The sequence below is a fragment of the Coenobita brevimanus genome, chromosome 43 (genome assembly GCF_032717465.1).
Source record: "Coenobita brevimanus isolate Jiangsu-jjx chromosome 43, ASM3271746v2, whole genome shotgun sequence".
Taxonomy (NCBI): Eukaryota; Metazoa; Arthropoda; class Malacostraca; order Decapoda; family Coenobitidae; genus Coenobita; species Coenobita brevimanus.
The window spans coordinates 6,803,773-6,830,026 of NC_136996.1; the positions used below are offsets into that span (position 1 = coordinate 6,803,773).

Below are 26,254 nucleotides of genomic sequence, written 5' to 3' on the forward strand. Positions count from 1 at the left end.
ATATATGCAATTCGGTCACTGAAGGACCCATTTATATTTCATGCCAATTGCAATTTTCTAAAGGGGTGTTTTGACCCTTAATGTTTGTCCCCATTGGCTTTATATTACACGGAACGTGAAGAGCAGGGGTTGGTTAGCATCAATGCAGCTAGTTGTTGCTTTCAAGCAGCAAGATTTTGAGCAGTTGGAGGTGTGGTAGAAAAAAGACCCTCATCTGAAAAGTCAAATTTCGCATAAAATCATGTTTTCCTCAGCAATAGGTATATCACTGGCGTCGATATACAATTCTGAGTGCAATGGTGCAAAAACTAATGCTTGCGGATGCATACTTTTTCAACCAGTCGTGTGTAATTGAAACAACTACTGGTTGGCAGGGAGAAAACATGAACTGCTGAGAAGTGATCTTCAACATACAATTACAGCACATGAAACTTAAATATAAAAATGTAATTTGGCACCGTTCGCACCAGCACATTTGGCTGTGTAAATAGATCCCCCATTTATATTCAGCATTTCTTTTTGTAGTTACAAAATGATTGAAACCAAATCCACATACTCGTAGATGCAAATGATTAAGATTCGAGGGAGAAGCCCAAGAGCCCTCCACAGGAACAAGTACCAATGTCTATATAGTGAGATTATCAATGTGGTCATGTGTTTATTCTTGTCGTAAGTTGAAGAATGGTGTTGGTGATGACCAGACTGTGTTCCGAGCATAAGGAAAGCAGTCTAAGGCCATTGTCGTTCATGTTACCAAAAACTTGGTGGCTAATAATGCCTTGCCAGAGGTGATTATCTTTTCCTTCTCTGGCATTAATATCTCCAAGCAAGGTCAGTTTGTTATCAGGTGGTACTGAGCGAATGGTAGCATCAAAAGAGTCATAAAAGGAAACTTTGACTGTGTCCTCAGAAATAAGCATTGGGGCATTGGCACTGACGAGTACTGTATACTGGCCTTTAAAGAGTGGTATGCACCAGGACATCAGCTTCTCTGATATACCCACGGGTGATTCTTGGATCTTCTGTAGTAGGTTGTTTCGGACTGCAAAGTCAGTGCCATCGTGTCTTCTTACATTGTCAGAGTACCCTCTCCAGAAATAGGTATACCCATCTCCTGCTTCTGTTAGGTTGCCCTTTCCTGAGAGGCGAGTCTTCGACAAGGCAGCAGTGTAAATTGTATATCTTTTCATTTCGTGCAAAATAAGGGCAGTCCTACAGCTTGGTCGTGTGTCTTGGTCAGTATCAAGCAAAGTTCTTGTGTTCCAGGCAGCAAGAGTCAGAGGGATTCTTTTGGTTTTTCGACCACAATGTGGGATGCCTTGACAGATGCGGTTATCTGCCTAGGGAGTTTAAGTTACCTTTTCTAAACCTCTCCCAGTCAGGGGTAAGTAAATGGGCGTCCATTTGCGGATGCATAGTCGCACTGGAAGCTGCAGAAGGCATGACCTGCTCCTGTGCCGTCATGCCAGCAACAGCTGGTCCAGTGCCACCTAGGTATAGGACTCGAGCTAGCGACTTTCAGCCACATACATGACCTGTATCACCCTATCCTGTTGCCACAGGCCTTTTGATTTTGATGAAAGGATGAAATGAGAAGTGAGTATAGCTGTAAGCTTGTGCAGTGACTGGATTTGGTGTGATGGTGAGGGTGTGTAGTCCTTACCACCACATAACCTGGTCCTTCTCAGCCTGTGATGGTGGCATGAAGCTTCACGACGACCATCTACTGATCAAGGTTCAGGAGTCTGTCGGAAGCTCTGTCTGTCGAGCCCCACCTGTTGAACTCCATTCACGGATTTTTCGTTCTGGGTTTACGCCCGTAGACTTAACCCATCCAAGGATAATCCACCAAGCAGTGGACCTGGGAATACTTAGTCTGACCGCTAACTGAGAGCCCCTCCAAGATGGGTAACCCTGTCCTCTTGATGAGCCCTGGGGGGGAATTTTTCCCCCTCTGGTACGGCCCACCAGATTTACGGGGTACGTAAGTTCCCCACCACGACAAGGTGTTTCCTGTGAGGGGAGGGGGGTGATTTAAATAATAATAAAGCTGTAAGTATGGGTATGAAGTTAGGAACAAGTTAACAGTCAACATAAATTGTTATGAAAGTCAGTTAAAATAAGAGAGGCGATATCCTGTTAAAAGCTTGTACCGTACTAATGATGATGATGATGTACAGTGCCATGTACTGCGTAAGGAGTCCGAAGCGATGTATAGAGGAGGGAGGGAGATTACACTTCTGTGTGGGAGAGTGATAGCTGTGCGAAGACCGTGACAGAGGGGAAGGAACAGTTACCTTGTAGTGGTGTGTGTGTGTGTGTGTGTGTGTGTGTGTGTGTGTGTGTGTGTGTGTGTGTGTGAGAGAGAGAGAGAGAGAGAGAGAGAGAGAGAGAGAGAGAGAGAGAGCAGGGGGGGAAGGAGGCATAGGGAAGAGGTATAGAAGCGGAAGTAAAAAAAAAAAAGAGCGGAGAGCGATAACAGTTTCGAACAATAATGTAGGCGAGGGGAGGAGAGAGAAAGGGGGGGTTCTGGGGTAATGAGGAAAGTAAATATAGAGACACGACATGGAGAGAAAGACTGGTGGAAAAGCTGTCAAAGAGAGAGAGAGAGAGAGAGAGAGAGAGAGAGAGAGAGAGAGAGAGATCCCGTTAATTGCGCCACCATCTCCGTCAGTGACTCCTGTGAGAGTGGAGTGAGAGGGCTGGTGTTCACTGTGTTCATACTTGTGCCCTGCCTGAGAGAGAGAGAGTGAGAGAGAATGTTTATTAAATTCGTCCTGGTGTCCTCTCTGTAACAGTCGCTGTGTGGCGATTGTGACATTGGATCCTAGTTTTCTTGGCCCAGGATATTTCGTAATATCTGTTCTTCAGTGATTTAGTCTGCGTATTCCACTCATCTATCCATACATCACCCACGACTTATACTGCCACTTCAGGAACGTAGGGGCCCTGAGCTAGGCTACCAAGACCTGACATAACCCTTTGTTTCTGACTGCTTATTTTGTTTTTCATTCTTGTTATTTCATTGTGGTTTTTATTCAATTCAGAGGAGACTTTTTCCAGCTGGGGAGGGATAAATATAGACTTCATTAACTCTCTAGATACAAAAGGTCTTTCACAAGTCGAATAAAAACTGTCTGCTGGTAGAAAGAATAGAATGGAAAATATGTGATCGGATTGAAAGAGTGAGCAGTTACTCGCTCGTCAGAGACATTTTGTGAGAAATAACCTTCATCCTTTCCTCTCACCTAAGCCTTATGTTTTGCGTCCGTTTAGAGTAGCTTAATCCTCTAAATCACCAGGTGTCCAGTTGTTGGTTATATGGTTACCACCCGACGTACTATTGGTTACAGGTAATCATTTGCCTTATCACTCATAAAAGTCACCTAAAGGTATCACTAATTGAATGAAGGGATGATGGCCGCGCAACACAGTCGGTATCGGAAACAATACATGTGTAATGTACAATATTAATCACCACAGAAGAGGCAATACGAAGTCTCCAAAGCCAACCAGTTAGATAGACAGTTACTATAGATATACTTCTCACCATTACCGGTTTCTCATCCCAGTCGTCATGGTCTGTCTTCTGTTTAGTCCCTTCAGTCCGATAACGTATTTTTTTACATGTTCTTGTCACCACCTGCTGATTTAATTCAGCCTAGACGGATCATTCTTTCAGACTAGAGGAGTTGGATGCAGCTTTCATTAACCCCGTCAGTACAAGAGATCGTTCACTGACACTAAAGGCAGCCAGAAAAAAAAAAAAAAAAAAAAAAAAAAAAAAAAGCTTTCAGGGGTTAAATATTTTCACCACTGAAAGAAATGTGAAGTGGCGTGTTTGTTGATCACATTTGTTATTTGGTGTAGAAGTAAACATTCTTTTTTCCACAAGTAAACTTTTTTTTCTCTCAATCAGTGACTAACTACAGAAGCTAAGGTAAAAAAAAAAAAAAAGAAAAGAAAAAAAGAAAGAAACAAAACGGACCAAGCACAAAGTTCTTTCAGAATGTACGAATCAACTTACATTCAGCTGTTTCTTCGGCTGGTGATTTGGCTTATCATAGCGGGAAACTCAGTAGAAGCAAACCTTTGGACCACCTCAGTGAACATGAACTTAAAGGCTGTGAGGAGTTTGCATAATACAGAACCACAGGTTCATAAGGAAACTAGCATCTTAGGTTTTGAAAATTCACTGCAAAACACCATCAAAGGTCACGATTCGAATTTCCAAAATGAAGAGATGAAAACAGGACTGAGGTATCGTAAACAGGAGGCAGAGGAAGGTATAGATGGTGGCAATAAAGTCCACATAAAATTTAAGAAACCAGTTACGATGGACAAAATTAATACAGTTACAATAGACAAGAAGAAAGGTACGATGGACACTGATAAGGAAACTGTTACGATGGAGAATAAAATCAAAATAGTTACACTGGACAGTGATAAAGAAGCAGTTAAGATGGACAGTGAGAGGACGGTTTCATACGCTGATATAGTTACGATGCAAACTGACTCGAACTCACTATCTTTGGTTTATTATGGACAACACAAGGCAAGGAAGAGAAGATACGCAGAACGATCTGAAGGAAGGATGTCCTACTCAAAAATAGACAAATGTCCCGTTCGAACTGGCTTCTCCGTTTTCTCCTTCCTGTCTTTGATGATGATAGTCCTAAATACAGTCGTGAATGTGATCAACGTCGCGAATAACAACAATAACAACAATAACAATAACAACAACGACAACAACAATAATAATAACAATAATGAGAACATGAACACAGCAGCTAGAAGCCTAAACAATGAAGTGAACGTAGGGAAAAATACAAGTGACATGAATGCAGCATACAGAATCATTGACGAATTTGACTATCTGGATGTTCATGGCAACCTCAATCATGACGTCACACCTACGTCATCAACATCCAAAGATAACATGGTCAGTACTGTGAATAACAGCAGAAACACTAATAACTATAACACAAAATACAAAAGTACTAATAAGAACAAGGGGAACATGAACACAAGCATCAAAAGTGACATGGAAAAAGTCACCCAAAACATAATTAACGGTGTGGAGCATCTACAGGTTCGAGGCATCTCCCTTCATAACGTCACACACACGTCATTACCGACATCCCGAGGCGAAAACCAAACTCCGGAAGCCACCACGGGACTGCAGGTGCTACGAAATCGGTAAGATAATTCCTGGTAGGTTGCGTAACAATTCACCACTGTTACCAACCGTGCCTGATTATTATGTCCCACATTTATAAGTACTCATTACCTGCCATTTATGAGTGAAAGCTTTTCCGTATGTTGCACAGTTTAGATTATTATATATGTGTGCAGGATACGCATTTGCATCATCAGCATCATCATCAAGCCTTTTTTTCTTTCTTTCTTTCTTTCTTTTTAACCCCGTTCCTCACAGACACCTAAATCTCTCCCTCTACTGACGTATCCCCATGCAGCTTTCCTGGTTACCATCTACTCACAGACTTTCGTAACATGGGTGGCACTTGTTATATTAAATATGAATATACGGTTGACACTATCTTGAACTTCACTTCTACCAATTTTGATTACGTATCATTCAAACTTAGTTGCTTAATTGTAACCAGATATATCTATTGTTTATCGCTCCTCCAGGGCTTCATCAGAACCCAGCGTATTTGTCTTCCTGTCCATACTGTTAGCCAAGCTTAATTTCATCCTTAACACTGAAATTACCATGTTGGGTGATTTTAATATTCATAATCTGCTGACGACTCCGCAGAATCGTTGAATCTCACGCAACTATAGTAAAACAACCAACCAGAATACCAGATAATCCTGACCATAGTGCCTGTCTCTTGGACCTATTCCTGACAAGTAATCCATTTCAATACAGGCTAAAGGTACTGTCACCACTTGGATCCTCCGACCACAATCATCAAAGGCTTATTAATCAGTTGCCCAAATTTCCCCGTTCTGAACCAGTCAGGGTGACCAGACGGCACTTTGATGTGGCAGACTGGGAGGAATTTAGAAATTATCTGGCTGTTATCCCATGGCAGTCTTTTTTCTCCACTGACATCAGTCTACCCAGTCCCACATTAATGGCTTAGTACATGCTGGTATGGAATTCTTTATACCTACTCAACAGTTTACTAAAAAATCTGACTCCCCATAATGATTCCAAAACAACTGTGGTAGAGAAACGACCCAAAAGCCTTTAGCTTAAAACTCTTACTTAAATTAAAAAAAAAATACTGAATCCCTCAGTCACTTTAAAACTCCTAGAAACCACGCAAAAGCAGTAATAATCTCCCCAAATCAAACATTCTTCACATTCAAGCATCCTAATGATAACAGAATATTCTGGTCAACTATTAATTCTTTCAATAGTTACTTCAGCAAGCCATCACCCATTCCCCCACTAAAATTTTCAGTCGGAAACACTGTAAGTTACCGTCGTGGGAAAGCTGCATTGTTGCCAGTACGTTTGCCAGAAATTCTGCCTTAAAGGAAGTCAGTCATTCAGAACTTTCCAGTACTAGGACTTGACTCCAGAAATTGCTCCACTAAAGATAGACTAGACACATAAAACCTATCCTAGACAATTTACCAACCAACAAAGCTCCAGGTCCAGTTGGAATTCCTCCAATCTTTTTATTTTAAATGTTCCCCCAAACTTACTCCTATTCTTGCTAACTTAATCAGGAGTCAGTACTTTGTCATTAGCTAATTCTTGGAGAGAAGCCATTATCCACCCAGTTCCAAAGAAAAAAAGTTTCTCTGATCTCTCTGATTACAGATCCATTGCTATCACATCTCTTGGAAAACTATTTGAGATTGTCATTAATAACCTAAGCACATTGCTAAACATCTTGAGTCCAACAATTTAAACAGTGACAGACGCTATGGTTTTCACCACGAAAGATTCACTGTTTATATACAGTCTCTTTACTCATACCATCCATCAGTCAACTGACTAGCATGGAGAAGCCCTTGATATTTCTACAGCTGTTGACAGAGTATGGCATCGCTCCCACCTATCCAAACTCCCTTGCTATGGTCTATCATCTTTTGTCCAACTGATTTCCTAATATCTCAGGAACAGAGAGATAAGAGGGAAGGTAGATGATGTATATTCCAATTTTCACTTAAAGCCACTGTGCCACAAGGATCAGTCCTGACTCCAACCCTGCCTCTAATTATTGTTAATGATCTCTTGTCTGTCACCCATAATCCCATTCACTTATATGTTTCACAGTTCCTTCACATTTAAATGCCCATTCACCAAAGTTGATAATTCTCAACTCAGCACAGAAATCTCCATAAATCAACACTTATCTAAAATCTCTGAATAGGGGTAAATTAACACTGCCTCATATACTGTTAGGAAAATCAAATATATCCAGTTTACTAATGGACAGATATTGCCTGATTCCTATATTTCATTCAATGCAACCAATATTTCTATCTAAAAGTATTGGAATTTTCAGTGTTTGCTTAACAGTGCCCCCAGTCGGAACTCTCATGTTAGATTACTTGCTAAAACCACCTCAAAGAAAACTGGATTATTGTACAGACTCGGTAACTTCTTCACTGAAGAGCAGTTAACTATAATGTACAAGAGTCATGTGTGCTCCCAGCTCGAATATTGATTACCCTTGTGGAATGGATGTGCAGAGATTGCACTAAAACTACTGGGCAATGTTCTGGATGTAGAGATGTTGTTCTAATACAACTGGCCCAAATTCAGAACAAAACTACCAATAACCCAGCAATAACAGGAAGGAATGTTGCCTCCCATGTATTATTATATACTTGCTTGTATATCAAATGCTAAGACTAAGTTGCATCTATTGTGCCATCTCTCCACGCCATCTCTCGAGCTACGCGGGCATCTGGTAGCGCTTATGGTTGGACTGTGATACTGTTATATTGCAGAACTTCTGCCTCTCAGAATTAATTTTTTCCCCGAACAGCTTCTCTCTGGAACTTGCATCTCCAGATTAGTTTCCACCCAGATTTCAACCTACAGCAGTCCAAGTCTGTTACAAATTTTTTTATGAATGGAGGACACCTCTAATCTGGTGTATGGATTTTTTAAAATTTGTTTTTCCTTCCTCTGTTCATGTTTTAAAAAAATGAGAAATGGGGAAACTATCCAGTGATGCATATCCAGCGAAACGAGCCAAACATTCACACGTTGCTCAAACCCCTCGGGACCAAAATATTTTACGTGGATTAAGGTGAATATAATATTTGCTCTCACAGTTTTTACCTTTTTGTTGCGACTTACAAACTTTCGACATTTTACGCCAAGTCCCTAGACGATTGAAGTCAGCTCAATCAGCAGGAAAAGGTGTTAAACATTTGAATCTATATTATGTATTTTTTAGTATACCCTTGGTATCACGTGAATAGCTTTTAGTTACGATCTTTTCAAATCAGAGGAGTTAGATATAGACTCTGTTAACCCCTACAGTACGAGAGCTCTTTTTTAAGTTGATAAAAATCAGTCTGAATTAGCAAGAATAATGTCATCATAGTGAATGAGTTAAAGATCATCCAGTTATACTCACAGCCTGCTTACTACAAAATTGGCACGCCATTTTAGCCGACTCCAAGCGATTATATTCAGTCTGGGAGTACGTTCCTGGAAATAGCAAAGTTTATTGAATCTTACGGCCTTATCCTTAGGCCTTTTAATCGCGCAGGGGAATGCAAAACACTAATTTCTGTGGGACATTTACGCCTGTGCTTACTAATCTCTTCAGTCCAGTTACTTATTTTGTCTGACTCTTGCTGAAACCAGACAGTTTTATTCGGCTCAGGAGAGATTTTTCGAGCTGGAAAGATGAGGTATAGCCTTTTTCAACCTCTTTACTACTAGGCGTCCTCCAGAAGCTAAAAAATCAAATCACCTGTCAGTAACAAGAATAGCGAGAGAAAATTGTGTCATCGGATTCAAGGGGTTACGTGTGATCATCCTGCAAACCACATGACAGAGGACAGTCAACCGTGGTACAAACATGCCTTTTTTTTTTTTTTTTTTTTTTTTAAATAATTTTCACATGCTTGGGAAAATTACCGTCAAATAATGGGGTCTTGTCTTCCCCTTTGAGACTTAAGGTTTTGTCCCTGTCATTTCCATTATTTATTTATTTATTTATTTTTATTCAGAGGTTTTTCTTTGTCTTCCTGACTTTTCGAGCTGGAAGGGTTAGACATAGAATTAGTTTACCCATTTAGAACTATGTATCCATCCTAAGTTGTCAAAGCTGTCTGGTGATATCAAAAACACACACACACACACACACACACACACACACACACACACACACACACACACACACACACACACACACACACACACACACACTCACAGTCACCGTACTTAAATGCTTAAACACATGAACATTACGTTTTACTTTCCCTCTCTTCTCCTTTTCAGAATCAGAGCTGCACCGTGGGATTTGCGTCTGGCCATGGGCGTGGGTGTGGGCGGGGCAGGGTGCGAATGTGAGGGGGGCGTGGTGGACCTGCTGCCATCAACACTCAAGGTCTTCATGTCTTGGTCATCTCAGGTCAGATTACATACTGAGGTTATTATACCCCGTGGGAGGGTGTACAGAGTCTACCCAAGGCGACCCTAACACAAAAGCAATAAGTACTGGTTAACTTTCTCCTTTTTTAGATGAGGGAATTCCTACATCGGAAGGATCAAGGAATTCACCCTTAGGGAACCTTAGTTTCATAATAAGTAACAGCTCAAACTTTGCAGCTGGTTCCTGGGATGTCTCGACAAGCTCTCTTATCGACCTAGAAAATGGAAGCAGTAATCAAATCACAGACAGTATATAGAACTGTAAAGAAATAAATCGCCAAGAGTGACAGATTTAAAAAGGGCAAAGATGTGATCAGGAAAAGGAATTATTAAAACATTAAAATGTCAAGAGCAAAAGCAATAATAGTGTGCTGTACATATGAATTGTGTATGTATGTTTTATGACGGAAGGCTTGCACAACACCTGACGTGGGAGAGCAGCACTACTATACGAGTACACGCTGAAGCTGTGGTTTAAGAGTCCTGAACGGCACCCAATCCGTAGGACCTAGGCGCCTCTTTGTCACTGGAGAAGTGACTTGTCCCCACTCGGTGCTTTACACATGGGTATATATATATATATTTTTTTTTATGCGAGGAAGAAGGAACCAAAGGCCATGAGCCCGCATTAACAGTTCCCTCCAAGAGAAAAACAAAATACAATATAGAGCCAAATTCAAGATCCGATCATTTTGAGATGCCTGGACACACTGCGTTTGAAAGACTGGAGATCATAGGCAGCAGGAAATACAGACAGAGGGAGACAGTTCCAGAGCTGACCTGTTGCATAAATGAAAGACTGGGAGTAACGGTTAACTCTTGCATTAGAGAGTTGGACAGAAAAGGGATGAGAGTTTGCTGCTAGACGGGTGCTACGCGCCCGTCGTAGAGGTGGAGGAATGCAAGCAGACAGTTCAGAGGAGCAGTGACCATTAAAGTAGCGATAGAAAAGAGATAAAGATGCAACAGTGCGGCGAAGAGACAGAGGTTGAAGGGAGTCAGTAAGAGGAGGAGAGTTAATGAGACGAAAAGCCTTTGACTCCACCCTATTGAGAAGAGCTGTATGTGGGGAGCCCCCCCACACATGAGAGTTGCACTCCACACAGGGGCGGATAAAACCCCTGTATAGAGTCAACAATTGTGCAGGGGTAAAGAAAGAGCGGAGTCGGCTTAGCACACCCAATCTCTTGGAAGCAGATTTTACAAGAGATGTAATATGATCTTTCCAAGATAAGTCCCGAGTAAATGAAACCCCAAGCATGTTCAAGGATGATGCAGGATTAAGCTGAATATTATTAAACATTAGTGGGTATTCCTGTGGAAGACTTTGTCGGGTTGATAGGTGTAAGAACTGAGTCTTAGATGCATTAAAGACAACCATATTATTTTTACCCCAGTCAGAGATATGAGCCAAGTCAGACATTAGGTATGCCATAGCCTCATCCCTTGTTTCTTGAAGTAAATGTTGAGATGGGCGTTGCGGGAACCGAATGGAAAGGTGAAGGGTGGAGTCATCAGCGTATGAGTGGATAGGGTTAGATGTACAGCTTAGAAGATCATTGATGAATAAAAGGAAGAGAGTTGGTAATAGGACAGAGCCCTGAGGAACACCACTGTTGATAGATCTAGGAGAAGAACGATGGCCGTCTACAACAGCGGCTATAGAACAACCAGAAAGGAAGCTAGCGATGAAGGCACAGATAGAAGGATAGAAACCGTAGGAGGGCAGTTTGGAAATTAAAGATTTATGCCAGACTCGATCGAAAGCCTTTGAGATGTCAAGTGCAATGGCAAAGCTTTCGCCAAAGTCCAGAAAGGAGGATGACCAAGAGTCTGAAAGGTAGGTGAGAAGATCGCCAGTGGAGCGTCCCTGACGGAACCCATACTGACGATCAGAAAGAAGGTTGTGATAGGAAAGATGCCTTAAAATTTTTCTATTAAGAATTGACCCGAAAACTTTTGAAATACAGGACGTTAAAGCAATTGGACGATAGTTGGAGGGTTGGGAGTGGTCACCCTTCTTTGGGACTGGCTGAATGAGAGCAAACTTCCAGCAAGAAGGAAAGGTACAAGTTGACAGACAAAGGCGAAATAGTTTGCCTAGGCAGGGTGTAAGCACAGAAGCACAGTTTTTGAGAACAACAGGAGGGACCCCATCAGGCCCATATGCCTTGTTAGTACTGAGGCCAGTGATGGCAGAAAATACATCAACTGAAGAAATTTTAATGTCAGCCATGAGGAAGTCAGAGGGGGGAAGTGATGGAGGAACAGCACCAGAATCGTCTAAGGTGGAATTGGAGGAGAAAGTCTGTGCGAAGAGATCTGCTTTATCAGTAGAAGAAATAGCTACAGAACCATCAGAGTAGAAAAGAGGAGGGAAGGATGATGAGGTAAAGTTGTTAGAAAGATTTTTGGCAAGGTGCCAGAAGGAGCGGGAAGAATTCGAGTTGGAGAGTTGAGAGCATTTAGTATGGATGAAATTATTTTTAGTAGAGCGAAGAACAGACTTAGCACGATTCCGGGCAGAAACATAAAGATTATGTGATTCAGGGGTGGGTTGGCTCCGGTACCTTTTGTAGGCCTTCTCCTTGTTGCGGACAGCATTAGAACAAGCGTGATTAAACCAAGGCTTTCTTGCGTTAGTCAAAGGATATGAGAAAGGAATGTATGCTTCCATGCCCGAGAGAATAACCTCCATAATGCGCAAGGCACACTCAGATGGCTCACGGCCATGGAAGCAATAATCATTCCACGGAAAATCAAAGAAGTACTGCCTGAGGGCCTCCCAGTCCGCAGCTCCAAAATGCCACAGACGACGTTTCCCTGGAGGGTCCACAGGCCGTACTGGAGTGATAGGACAGGTTAAGGTAATAAGGTTGTGATCGGAGGAGCCCAACGGAGAGAAAAGAGTAACAGAGTAAGCAGAAGGATTAGTTGTGAGGAAGAGGTCAAGTATGTTGGAGCTCTCCCCAAGGCGGTCAGGGATACGGGTAGGGTGCTGTACAAGCTGCTCTAGGTCATTAAGGATAGAAAAGATGTAGGCTTGTTCACCAGGTGGATCCGTGAAAGGAGAGGAGAGCCAAAGGTGGTGGTGAACATTGAAATCTCCAAGAATGGAGATTTCAGAGAAAGGAGAAATGGACAGAATGTGTTCCATCATAGAAGTAAGATAGTCGAAGAATTTTTGATAGTCAGTAGAATTAGGGGATAAGTAAACAGCACAGATATATTTAGTCAGAGAATGACAGGAAAGCCGAAGCCAGAGAGTGGAGAATTCAGAAGAATCAAGTTCAGGAACACGAGAGCAAGATAAGTCGTTGCGTATGTATACACAACAGCCACCTTTGGCTTTGAAATGAGTATAGAGAAAGTAGGAGGATACAGAAAAGGGTTTGCTGTCAGTTGCCTCAGACAGCTGAGTCTCCGTTAGAAAAAGAAGGTGAGGTTTAGAGGAGGAGAGGTGGTGCTCAACAGAGCGAAAGTTAGATGAAAGGCCGCGAATGTTGCAGAAATGAAGAAGAGTCAGTCTGTGGTTCCAGGCACCTCGAGTCGTCACGGGGAGAGGGCAGATGGCGGGGGCATTTATGGTCCCCCCCCCTGGGGACTCCGAGGCTGGGTGAATTGACGCCATTTTTGGTGAATTTTGAATAGGAAGTGTAGTGTGTACTGTGCATGTAGTTTGGTGAAGATAGTTAGAGAAATTTGTACTGGAGAGCATGCTGGCCTACTCTCTGTGTAACTGAGACACTGAAAAAGTTCAGCAAAGGGGGATGGTCAGGAACTAGTCCTGAGGGCTGATGCAACGGGAGCTCCAGCACTCCCTGTCATCAGCTTTCCATCCACCTCGGGAGTACTGCCCTGCTCGACTGGTGCTACAGTCTACATGGAAGGCGTGAGCAGAGCAGGAGGGAAATCGTATTGCAGTGACTGAGTTTATGAGTGGAGAGTTTATGTCATGGAGGGAACCTCGCCAGGGTGTAAGCGTGGGAAGTAACATGAAAGGATACACTACTGCACCCGCTTCAATGTCTGCTCCGGGTAAGACTGATACTGAACCCAGTTCAGGAAGATTAATATAAAGGAAAAATGAGAGAAAAAAAGAGCGCCATTCTATCTATCTAGGCTATCTGACTACAGTCAGACGCCTTAATTCCGTAAGGGGTGGTCGTTCGTCTCTGAGTTAATTGTTTACGGGGAGAGGCACGAACCTTCTGCCAATCGCCATTCAAAGGGAACAAATATATAATGTCAAGAAATAATAAGCCAAATAGAAGAGGGAAAAAATTTAACGGAATACTTCAAAAGCGAGGAAGAGCAGTGGATTCATGACTGCTCACTGAGGGTGTGAGATTGTGAGTGAGAAGTGACTGCTATGGGCCTTTTCACGTCGTCTCGGGAAGAAAAAAAAAAAATCTGTTTCTTGGCAGATCATTCGGAAACCTGGATGTAACAACGACTATTACGGGTCTTGCCCACGGGAATGATTGGGTTCGTGAAAGTTGATTATTAGACATAACTAATTTTGTCGATATAGACATTAATTTATTTTACTTTCCTTTGCTGAGGGATCTCTGGATTCTGTGTCCAAGGGTTTTCAGTGATTTCGAATATCACTGAAAGCTGCCTCGGCGTCATTCATGTCGAATGACACACCCAGGCGCTCTGCACTTCAAATATGCAAAGGATGCTTGGTTCAGGCAATTCCAGTTACAATACAGCAACTACATTAGCACACATAATCAAGAGAGGACTGCAGAACATGTCACTAACTACATTAGCACACGTACTGCAGAACATTACACTAGGTCCTTTAACCTGAACCACCGAGAAAACGTGCTTGAGAAAATGAACACGATTCTCAGTGAGACTTAGAGGTAATAATCACTGGCTAGTTTCGAGACTGTTGGAAAAGGAGATTCTCTAAAGCTTCATGAATGATATAAAAGGATAAGCAAGAGCTTTCCTTGCTGTTAACCGCTTCATTCTGAAGTATTTTTCTTTTATTCTCGGTAATGAACTAACGGTTTTACGAGACGGAAGTACTTAATGGGTTAACGAATGATATATCTAACTCCTCCAGTTCGAAAAATTGATGCCCCAGCTAAATTAGAGCCTCTGGGGGTAGCAAGGATGAAATGTTAAAAAAGTAAATTTGTCATCGGAAGAGAAGGGTCAGACAGATTCAGCTGGAGACATTATAGTATATTTATCTAACTGCTTCCCATCGAGTGTGACCATAAAGTTAAAATGAAAGACAGCCGAATGTAACATATTTCCGATATATCCAAATTTCTTGTGTACGTTAAGGTATGAATAGTATATATGACAATCTCAAGTGGAAAGTGGACTGATCTAATCACGTTTGTACTGGATAACTGCGAGAAAGCGTGTTAAGCAGCTGAGAGGGCTGGGTACTGACAGGCGATCGAGATGGTTGGATGAATTATACACGGAGAAGCACATGACAAGGGTTTGGCTTTCTTTTTCGTGGTCAGCGGATTCACCCTGTAAGTCAGGTGTATGTGAGGCATAGCCATAAAAGAAAATGGAGTTAAAAATGTGCAGATGGTTAGGCTTGTGAGGTGGAGCCAGGATGGCGGGGTATTAAAATTACGTGTGGCTCACTGCGTGGAATTTTTACTGAGCCTGAAGTTGACGGTTCTTCCATCTTCTTACTCTCTCTTTCCTTGTTTCTGGGTCCCGCTTCACGTTATCCCTAGGTAGGAAAAAGGGTTATGATATCGATGATCATGACTGGATAGGTACTGCAGAATCAAACTTGATGGTTAATCCTGTGTAGCTTGGTTTTCTACACATTATTCTCTTTCTGTGTATTTATGAGAAAAAGCGGAATTATGATGTTTTTCTCAGTCTTCGAGTGATACTTAACCCTGTAACGAGCGATAGCAAAAATAAAATAGCCAAGATTTCTGTTGTCGCCAAAGGGTTGAAACTGCTATAGTATGGTGCTGAGACACTCGTGGAAACAGGGAACATGACCCAGTGAATCAGAAAGTAAGATATCATGCACGCAGCGTCTGTATAATTGTGGTTTAAAAGACGTCGGACATTCATCGAGTCATTGTTCATTGTGAAAGTCCAGAACCGTTACTAGAAATAAGTGCTGTGAAAAGGACATTGACCTTTTCTGCCACTGAGCTAAGTAAATTAAGTTGCAAAAGGACGAAAATCTGGGTCAAGTTAATATGATCCAACATGGCTATTATGATGGCCAGGGTGTTTCGCCGGCTGTCCTTGAGTATACTAGGTTGCAAGTCTCTCCGTGTCTTGCAACGTTTATGCTGTGAATTACAAACTGATATATAATGTTACAGTCGTGTGAAGTAACAGACAGTATTTGGAAATCTATCAAATGTAAATAATTTTCATAAGGCATTAGTTAATATGGTAAATTATAATATGGTGAAAATGGTGATCATCATCACTGTCAGTTTATGGTTGATTCACTACATAATCAGATTTCTCCACTCGTAGGAGGTAAGCCACATCGACTACGGTCGACATATGGAACGTTGTCAATAGGGGTTGGCATTTACTGCAGAGATTGATCTGGGTCTTCGTACTCATACAAGTTACACAGCCATGAACGATGATTGTTATTACTAGGTCCTAACCATCTGTAAACTACGTCGTATATCTATGTTTCTATTTAGTGCAGCTTCTTCGGAATAAAAGTCTTGAACTTACATGCACTTTTTTTTCATATAAATATTGGAGGTAGAATACATATTGGTAGAGATCAACAATTTTACATCATTACTGATTTTACGATTCAGTTCATTCTCAGGTATTTACACAACTAATATAACCAAGATATAAAATAACACACATCCATTTTCATCTTGCAGAAATAACGATAGTGAGATTTCAAAAATTACGGGGCAAATAACAGTAATGTAATTCCAAAAGTTTTATGAAGCAATATTGTGGTTCCAAAAGTTACAGTATATAATAACTAATAAACAGTGTGGCTCAAGTAACAATATATCAGAATACAGTAGTGTTGTATGACAAAAATATAATATGATTTCAGAAACTGGTAAATATCAAATTTATATGCTCATGCATTTACATTGACCCTACATAAACATAGATAGATAGATAGATAGATATAGATAGATAGATAGATAAATAAATAGATAGATAGATAGAGATAGATATAATGTATATATATATATATATATATATATATATATATATATATATATATATATATATATATATATATATTATTTATTAGCCAAGCACAGGGCTGAAGGATACCAAGGCTTAGGCCGACGTGTGTGGCTTTCACGATGAAGTCTGGTCAAGGTGAGCTTGATTTGTATGCTATGCATCGATTAAACTGTGCGATTAAACATAATATTTGTTCAGAAATGGCGAATAGCAATAAAGATCCCAAAATGACTTTTTTTTTTCAGGTGGGGAGAGCGTTTCCTGACTGCATTGGACGGATAATGTGTGTCGCTTTCTCTCGCTGGACACCTCTTGCATACTCCAGCCTTGCACGGTAAACTGAGAGAGAGAGAGAAAGAGAGAGAGAGAGAGAGAGAGAGAGATCTTTCTGTTCCTTCTCTTTCAGGTAAATCAGTGTGAGCGTGAACAAGCTAAATTTGGTGGTACAGTACCACATTTGGTATGGGGATAAAATCTTAATAAAATGTAGTTGTTTGTCACTGGCAGCGGCAGTCTCGATATGCCTCAATAGAATAGATGTTGTGTGGTAAATTCCCTTACTCTTTGGTCCAATGCTTCGTCTGAGCTGTTCAAGGAGTATCCAGTAATATTTTATGCTTGTTGCAATACCGGTATTCCTATATTTAAGTAAAGACTAATAATTGCAAAGTCACCAGATTACACATCATTTCGTCTACCCAAGGAATCTCCTCCTGTAAGAAGAGTTAGAATATTCTTGGATTTTTAAGTCTGTGTGAAAGATGACCAAGATTCTCATACTGAACAATCAGTAAATATACAAAGTGCTGATATTAAACTTGAAATTTTAAGGCAGCTAAACAGTTCGTATTCCCGTCAACGTAGACAGCTTTTGGCACAACTTCCATTTCAGTTTAATTCTGCACGGAACAAGCAACTATTCTATTTATATCCTTCATGGAATTTATGAGTCGATATTAAAGAGACATTCATAAAATAAGAGGGACTAGTATAGAGTAGGGTACACAGTAAATTGCTAAAAAGAGGTGCCACAAAGCATCCTGGACCAAGGAGTTTTTAGTCACTGTATAAATGCTACATTATATTTCAAACTCTTAAAATTGCTAGGAACACATCAGTTTGTCCAGCGAGATATGAGAAACTTCGGAACGTTTTTTTTTTTTTTTTTTTTTTTTTTGGGGGGGGGGGATTATTGGTGAGTAAAAATGCTATCAAAGCACTGGTCCATTTTTCATTTGTAACGAAGCTACAGTGATTGATGACGTTAGGGATGAGTCATGAGGGAGACAATTTTCAACCATAAGATCATCATTACCTGTAGCTCCGTAACAGCTGAGAAGTAAACCCATGTTGATATAGCAGTTTTATTCACAGTTGCCCAAAGACCACCTGAGGTTTCCCATATATCTGGCGGAATATCCTGTATATTTGGAAGACAGGCTAGTGACTCAGTTTAGGGTCGTGTTTTCAGTGCGTTTGGACATTTCTTAACAAATCTTCCTCACCGATTTACTGTGTTTATTACACCTATTTTTTCCCTCCCGTACACTATTAAGGCAAACTATGTCGATATTAGGAACGTATAAATGGCATAAAAGGAGTTAATTAAGATGTAAAGGATCACTAATGAAGAGGCATTATGAAATTCCCTGTGCCTTTTATAACACAAACCCCTGTAATTCCTCTACAGGGTGTTGGTGAGTATGTGGGGCGGTGACGTGGGGAGGTGGATGTTGCTCCCTGGTGCTGCTGTTGATAGTGCTAAGGCAAGTACCTCTAGCAACTGCCGCCTTTCACACCCCGACTGTCCTCTCTTCGCACAGCTGGACCGGGAGAAAGGTGCAGAGGAGCGGGGAGGTGCTGGAAGGCATCGTCGGATTGTTTACACCTGACGGAACTGGGCCATTTCCACACCCAAGTCCTGGTTGCTTGTGGTTTGATGAGCTTAGTTGACATGAATGAGTCTCCTTGGTTACTATAATCGTTTTGATTTTACCTAATGGAACGAGGTCACTTCCACAATTGCAGTGCTAAGTCTTGGATGTATAAGAGTCGATGGACGTTGGCTTTGACGCCGGAATAAAGCCCCTTAGCACCTAGTCAGTGAATCAACCCTCCAGTCTGACCCCACTTGGCCATCAAATGAGCTGAAAGGAGTTCGGGATTTGTCAGGTATATGCTCTATAGTGATCGCAGGGGGTGGGGGAAAGGGGTGTGACCTCTTTGGAAATAATACTTGGACCAGTTATATTAACACTCACAGGCTCTTACACTCAGTGTTAGCTCAGTAAAATCGTCTGTGATGATTGACAGAATACTACAGTTGCTCGAATCATGAGAGGATTAATGGCACCGGTATTAACATTTGAGCTCTTATGACATAAGATCACATGACCTTAAATAATGTCTCCATTGTAAAACCGACCCCTTTATCACAACACGCTTACCTCATGCACCATACTTTCACAGCACAGACAATTTCTCTGACAGCTTCCTACTGAAGTGTCTGGTTTCCTTCAGTCCATGGTGTCTGCGTCCAGTTAAGTTTGGAGCCACAACAGTAGCAAAAAACTAACTCCTTTTCCGTGGTGGTTCCAGAGGGCACTTCCAGTTGACTGTAGGTTATCTTTAATTCCTCCTGCTCATTGCCATGTAGTTACTAGGTACACAAATCGGTATATACCAGGCATGTACTGTACAGCATGCTAGTGAGAAGCAAATAACTGATTAAGCACGAGTCCTCTTTCTCTTACAACTGTCGCAGAGCATGCTGACTCCAGTTATGCATATTGTTATGTGTAGTACATTCGCACTGATGTCCTCAAATACCCAGAGTCGGACACAAAAAAAAAAATTAAAAAAAATAAATAAACTTACCAACGGCTGAGTGCAGGAGGAAGGGCTGAGGCTAGCTCCAGTGTTAGTGGATGGAAGAAATTTTGGAAACTGTTACCTCTCGAATATGGAGGAGTTCTCCTTTCATCCTAATTCTACTTCCTGCCAAACATGTGTGAGAAGTGTTGTGCTGCATGGCAGTGAGATTTGGCCTGTAAGAGATGATGATGATGCATGCAGAATGAAACAGCATGGAAGGCACAGAAATAAGACGGTTGAGATGGATTAACAGAATCACAATGAATGGCAACTGAGAACAGTGGGGGATGAGAGTTATGAAGCAAGAAATTTAAGAGAGGTTATGCAGGTTGGAAGGCTGAGTTGGTTTGAGCATGTTAAGAGGAAGGGGGTGGGGAGCGCATGACGGGCTGAGGCGGGTCACATTTGTGAATGTGGAGGGAAGTGTGCTCAGATGCAGACCGAGGAAGACATGGAGTACGATCCCGCGTGGAAAAATACAGGCTAACGGACTAGGCAGGAATATGGCTCACGACTGCGACACACAGAGATTTGCCATCTAGTGAAAGGACCTACATAAGCTAGCATCGTCAATGGTCTCTAAACTTAAATGTCAAACGAGGTATTACAACGGTTACTCAAACATGAACCCCTCGCCACCTCAATATATTCTATAGCCTGATGCCATAATTCCAGAAAGGGTGGTCACAAACAAATCGTCTCCATGTAACCCTGTCCTTCGCCATCAGGCTATCCTCCCTCCAAATCACTCATGTTACTGGGACAAAAGAAACTCAAGGACGTGTTCAGCTCGTGTTCAACCATTTATTTAGACGCCAGCAGAGTACTGACACTATCACAGAACAAGTCACCACAGGAAGCAGCGTGGCAGGAGTGTTGCCGAGGCAGACTATGCGGCTATATACTGCCAAGCCTGAGTATGTAAGCAACAAGCAGGACACAGATGACACCATAATTTGACAATCATGACTGTCAGTGTTGTACGGGAATAGAAATATTACCTTGTAATTAAATACATCACGTTTTACTTCGTGAATCCTTTGGCAGCAACAAAATTTATACCACATGCCAAAAATCTAATGGAATATACTGTACACCTGTGTTATGAATCACTCTTTGAACATCTGGCAGGAACATACAGACAAGTGTTGTAAGTGGCTTCTGAAATTTCTTAACTTCTGTTTCTTAACGATTTGCTTTGCATATTATCCATTAATACTGTCTTGTAAGGCACCGATACAAACTATGTCAAAAATGCTATAATTAACACACAAGCGAATACTAAAGTGTATTATGCAAAATAAATCGCTAAGAAAGATTTGCTGCGAAGTTTCGTATGCCACCTAGAATACGGCCCATTAGTATAACTGGTGCAAACAGCAGAGTTGATTGGGAAATGTTGCCTGCTTCTGAACACAAATGAATCGAGTATTCTGTAGGGCAAAAAAGCAACCATTACCTTCAAATCGTGATCCAGTTGGACCAGAGACTGTTTTGTAATTTTATCTGAAATGCTGTCAATGTAGTGATGGTTTATGTTGCTACTGAATATACAGCTCTTCCCGTGCCACGGGTCTTCACAAGTATGAAGACCTTCTTACACGTCACGGCACACAAATCCTCGATGACCAGTTGTCTTGGTTATGATGCTTATTCCAGCCAGTGAGCTAGTCAGACCTAAGGGCCATGTTCTTGTCGGTTAAAGAGGCTTCCTAGAACCTTATCTTAGCCTGTTTTTTAGTGCATATAGCATGTTATTATCTTTTAGGTTATTTATGCAAAGAATCCCCATATTACTGAGATATAAATAACATGATGAAAAGTAATGAAGTGCAACAGGCAAGATAAATCAAAGAGGTGCTAGTAAGCTTCCTAACCCTAAGACAATACGACCTACAGGGCTCGTTTAGTCAAGCAGTGGGCACCTGCGATATCTGAGCATGCTACTACTTTGCTTCGAAGCATAGTGATGAAACACGCTATATATATACAGTGAAGCAGAAGCAGGGATGGTGTTTCATTTCATCACATCTAAAGGATCGTTGTCCATGCATTTTCCATTGCCATGCAACAGCACCACAGATGCCTAGTGCTCGTGTAAATGAGCCCCTAGACTTGTATGCTTGTTAGGTCATGAGGTTTCTAGCACTTTTTCCGTACCGGCCTATTCTGCATACTACAACTTAGTCTTCACGTGCATACAATCCATGTCTTAACTCAACATGTTGTATAAATAGCATACAACAGAATATCAGCGTGTAATGTGGATAAGTAAACAGGTGAGGACGAGGTACTAGGCAGCCTCATAAGCTGACAACAATGGGACCTATGAATATATCCGTCGACAATGAAAAAAAAAATACATAATATATATATATATATATATATATATATATATATATATATATATATATATATATATACTCAAACAAAACAAGTTGTATATAATTCCGCTGTATAGAATTTGTCACTGGCTGCGTAAATAACATTACATGACTGAAGCTGAGATTATTTTGACTTCAGCTGCGTCAGAAGAGAAGTTTAGTCAACACGGAAACTAGATCACTTAAAAATGATAAAGGTAAGTATATTTTTACTACTTTCCACTTTATTTATTTGTGATAAATAGCAATAATGATAAATACTGAGACCTGTGAGTATTCTTCATAATGTAAAGTTTAATGAGATAGAGAATATTAAGTGTTAAATGCAGCACGCCAATGGGAGATACAAATTCTACTTAACTCACTGAGGACCAGTGCCTTATTAGTCAGTGAAAAACCAACTTTAAACATGATGAAATGCAAAATTTTATAGCGGGTTGCACACTTTCCTTCTGCAGTTAAACTGTGCAGACAGGTAGGTAACATTTTCAATAACATCATTGCCCAGTCTGACAAAAGAAATCTTTGTGTTCATATTGTTTTTCTTTCCTGTCATATAACATGCGCATTTTTAAACGTATTCTTCACATCATTAAAAACTATCCTGATTAACTAATCACGGTAAAATATTTAAAAATCCTCAATCTTCACTGCAGAAAGCAAAGTTTGTCAACCACTCAACTACCCCCCCCCCCAAAAAAAAAAAAAAAAAAAATGTTTTCTGAGCTCATATAAACTGCTTTCATTATCAAGCAAAGGAAGAGGTAGTTCTGATAAGTGCAAAAGCTAAAAACTGGTGCGAGTTTTGACATATTTCCTTTTCTTTTTTCCATTAGATTCCAACCATATCAAGCAAAGGGCCTCCAGCTGAACTGTAGTTGATCCTGTTCGAATATTTGTCATGGATCCCATTAATCTGGTTAAATAAAAGTCACCACATCTGATTTGTCCATAAACACTATTCTAAAGCCTTGGATCCCAGTCAAATAAAGCCAAGAATCTTAATTAATCTTTAATCGGATTAAGTCTTGGAAAAAAAAAAATCCTGATACTGCTATGAAACACTGCCTTCGCAAGCAACAAATATAAACAGTTGCATGTCAGACACCCAGCACATTTTCTCCACTTCACAAAACACAGCTCTGGAACCTGACTGCTTTTAAGAACGTGGCTGCATTTCTCAGCATTAAAAGTAAAGGTTTAGATCGCGATCGCCTCATCTCCCAAAGGCTGCACATTATTGACGAACAACACTTTAATTTAGATGTAACAAAAAGCACTTTAATTTAGGTGGGAGATAATCCAGTCAGTGTAGGCGGCCACTCTGGTGTAGACACCTGGGAAGTCTGGCTCAGCGCACCTGAACCCGAATGACACCACGCCCACCAGGAAAGATCTGTAAAGGGGTTCAAAAAGACATTAAAAGGGTTCAAGAAGAGGATACTACCCAACGTGTATGAAAAATAACTCTCCAACGGAGTGAATTATTCTCAGCAATCTTATTGGTTGGTCATATTCTTTCATTTGAGGAGGACTAAAAAAAAATCAGCCGTTCCATAAAGTGAATTATTGTTAGAGCTCATATTTTTGGCCATATATATTTTTTCAGTATAACCAAAGTAAAAGAAGACAAATCGTTTCATAAATGTCAGTTATTGTCAGAAATCATAATGCCTGGTTATACCTGCATTTTCTCGTTTTAACTATGGTCAGATAGAACAGTCGTTTCCTGAGGTTTAATCCTTTAAAGCCGTTACTTTTTTTTTTTTTTTTTTTTTTTGGCAACTTAGGAACCAGTCATTTTGAAGGGATTCATTAAGGCTCCATCCAACCCCTCAAGTTGGAAACGTTTTTCCAAATATGAATCAAGTCGCTAAGAGACAGCAAGAAGAAAACGAAAAAGACGTCCCCAGGCTCAAAGGGTTAAGGATTAAATCGAGTCATTTATTCAACCCACAGACGTCGTGTGGTTTTTGTAGCGGACAGTAAAATCATATCAAGCACGGATTTAGCGGGGAGTCGGCCCCCCCCCCTACTTTCGGCAAATCAATGATTGCATATAATAAAAGAGCAATGTTATCAACTAAAATACGTGAAATATATATCTTATTGCATTTGCATTTGCCTGTATCGTTGCAATCATGTCATTAAGTAAGAAAATTAAGGTACATTTTCATTTTTCGATTTTTCAAATGCTTTAAGTGGTAATTCTACTAGAAATCATGTACCCCATTCTAAAGAGTGCGGGATCCGGCCTGTCATAGAGTCGTAAGAATGACAAACAACTCGTCCTACGAGAGTTAAGTGTGGGTTAATATTCCTATCAAAGCCACACTGACTGAGAAGTCCTCGATAGTTATATGAGCGAAGATAAAAGTCATAGCTCAGCTAATAGCTCAAGTGGTAACTGAAAGCCATAGAATCATTAAAGTGTATGAATACTGTACCTGGATGGGCCTATATGGGGTGGTGGCCAGTGCATTATCATAGGTCCGCCGGAGTCACCCTGGGAAAAGAAAGGGCAGGCTGCAGGTTAACGGCTTGTATGAGAGAGAGAGAGAGAGAGAGCGAGAGAGAGATTTGTTTATATTTTTGTACTGCACAAGAGACAATAAATGTCCTACTTCAAAATGATTAATAACAAGACTGAACAGTGACTTTCGAAACCCAATGAAGAGCCTAACAACCTTTTCAAAATTTTATGTATGGGTTTCATCACTGCTCGACCTTTAAGTGCAACGATATCTTTGTCCCTAACTATAAGGGAGTAGACTGTAGCACCAGTCGAGCAGGGCAGTACTCCCAAGGTGGATGGAAAGCTGATGACAGGGAGAGCTGGAGCTCCCGTTTCATCAGCCATCTGGACTAGTTCCTGACCATCCTCCTTTGCTGAACTTTTTCAGTGTTTCAGTAACACAGAGAGTAGGCCAGCATGCTCTCCAAAACAAGTTTCTCTAACTATCAGTACCAAACTACATGCACAGTACACACTACACTTCCTTTTCCAAAATTCAGAACAAATCATGACATCTCAGTACATAGCCTCAGAGTCCCCGGGGGGGAGGGGGAGGGGGGACCATAAATGCCCTCACCATCCGCCCCCCTCCCGGTGACGACTCGAGCTGCCTGGAATCACTGTCTGACTCACTTCTTCTTCATTTCTGCAACATTCGCGGCCTTTCCTCTAATTTTGCTCTGTTGAGCACCACCTCTCCCCCTCTAAACCTCACCTTCTATAAAAGGTACCAGAGCCAACCCACCCCTGAATGACATCTTGTTTATGTTTCTGCCCGGAATCAGGCTAAGTCTGTTCTTTACCCTGTTAAAAATAATTTCATCCCTACTAAATGCTCTCAACTCTCCAACTCGAATTCTTCCCGCTCCTTCTGGCACCTTGCCAAAAACCTTTCTAACAACTTTACCTCATCACCCTTCCCTCCTCTTTTCTACTCTGATGGTTCTGTAGCTATGTCTTCTACTGATAAAGTAGACCTCTTTGCTTAGACTTTCTCCTCAAATTCCACCTTAGACGATTCTAGTACTGTTTCTCCATCACTTCCCCCCTCAGACTTCCTCATGGCTAACATTAAAATATCTTCAGCTGACGTATTTTCTGCCATCACAGGCCTCAGTTCTAACAAGGCATGTGGGCCTGATGGAGTGCCTCCTGTTGTCCTCAAGAACTGTGCTTCTGTACTTACATCGTGCCTATCAACTTGTACCTTTCCTTTTTGCTGGAAGTTTGCCTTCATTCAGCCAGTCCCAAAGAAGGGTGACCATTCCCAGCCCTCTAACTATCGTCCAATTGCTTTAACATCCTGTGTCTCAAAAGTTTTCGAGTCAATTCTTAATAGAAAAATTTTAAAGCATCTTTCCTATCACAACCTTCTTTCTGATCGTCAGTATGGGTTCCGTCAGGGACGCTCCACTGGCGATCATCTCACCTACCTTTAAGACTCCTGGTCATCCTCCTTTCTGGACTTTGGCGAAAGCTTTGCCAATGCTCTTGACATCTCAAAGGCTTTCGATCAAGTCTGGCATAAATCTTTAATTTCCAAACTGCCCTCTTACGGTTTCTATCTTTGTATCTGTGCCTACATCTATAGCTTCCTTTCTGGTCGTTCTATAGCCGCTGTTGTAGACGGCCATTGTTCTTCTCCTAGATCTATCAACAGTGGTGTTCCTCAGAGCTCTG

General features: G+C 41.2%; 1 protein-coding gene across 1 annotated transcript in view; it reads right to left on the minus strand.

Moving 5' to 3' along the window:
- Positions 1 to 23,099: 23,099 nt before the first annotated feature.
- Positions 23,100 to 26,254, minus strand: part of LOC145397745 (CLIP domain-containing serine protease B4-like) — a 59,166-nt gene continuing 56,011 nt past the window's right edge. The window contains exons 10-11 of the mRNA XM_080270765.1: positions 24,507 to 24,565; positions 23,100 to 23,455 (exon numbers count right to left, since the gene is read on the minus strand). Of these exons, the coding sequence (XP_080126891.1) occupies positions 23,341 to 23,455; positions 24,507 to 24,565 (174 nt within the window). The 3' untranslated portion in view covers positions 23,100 to 23,340. The remainder of the gene's footprint in view (positions 23,456 to 24,506; positions 24,566 to 26,254) is intronic.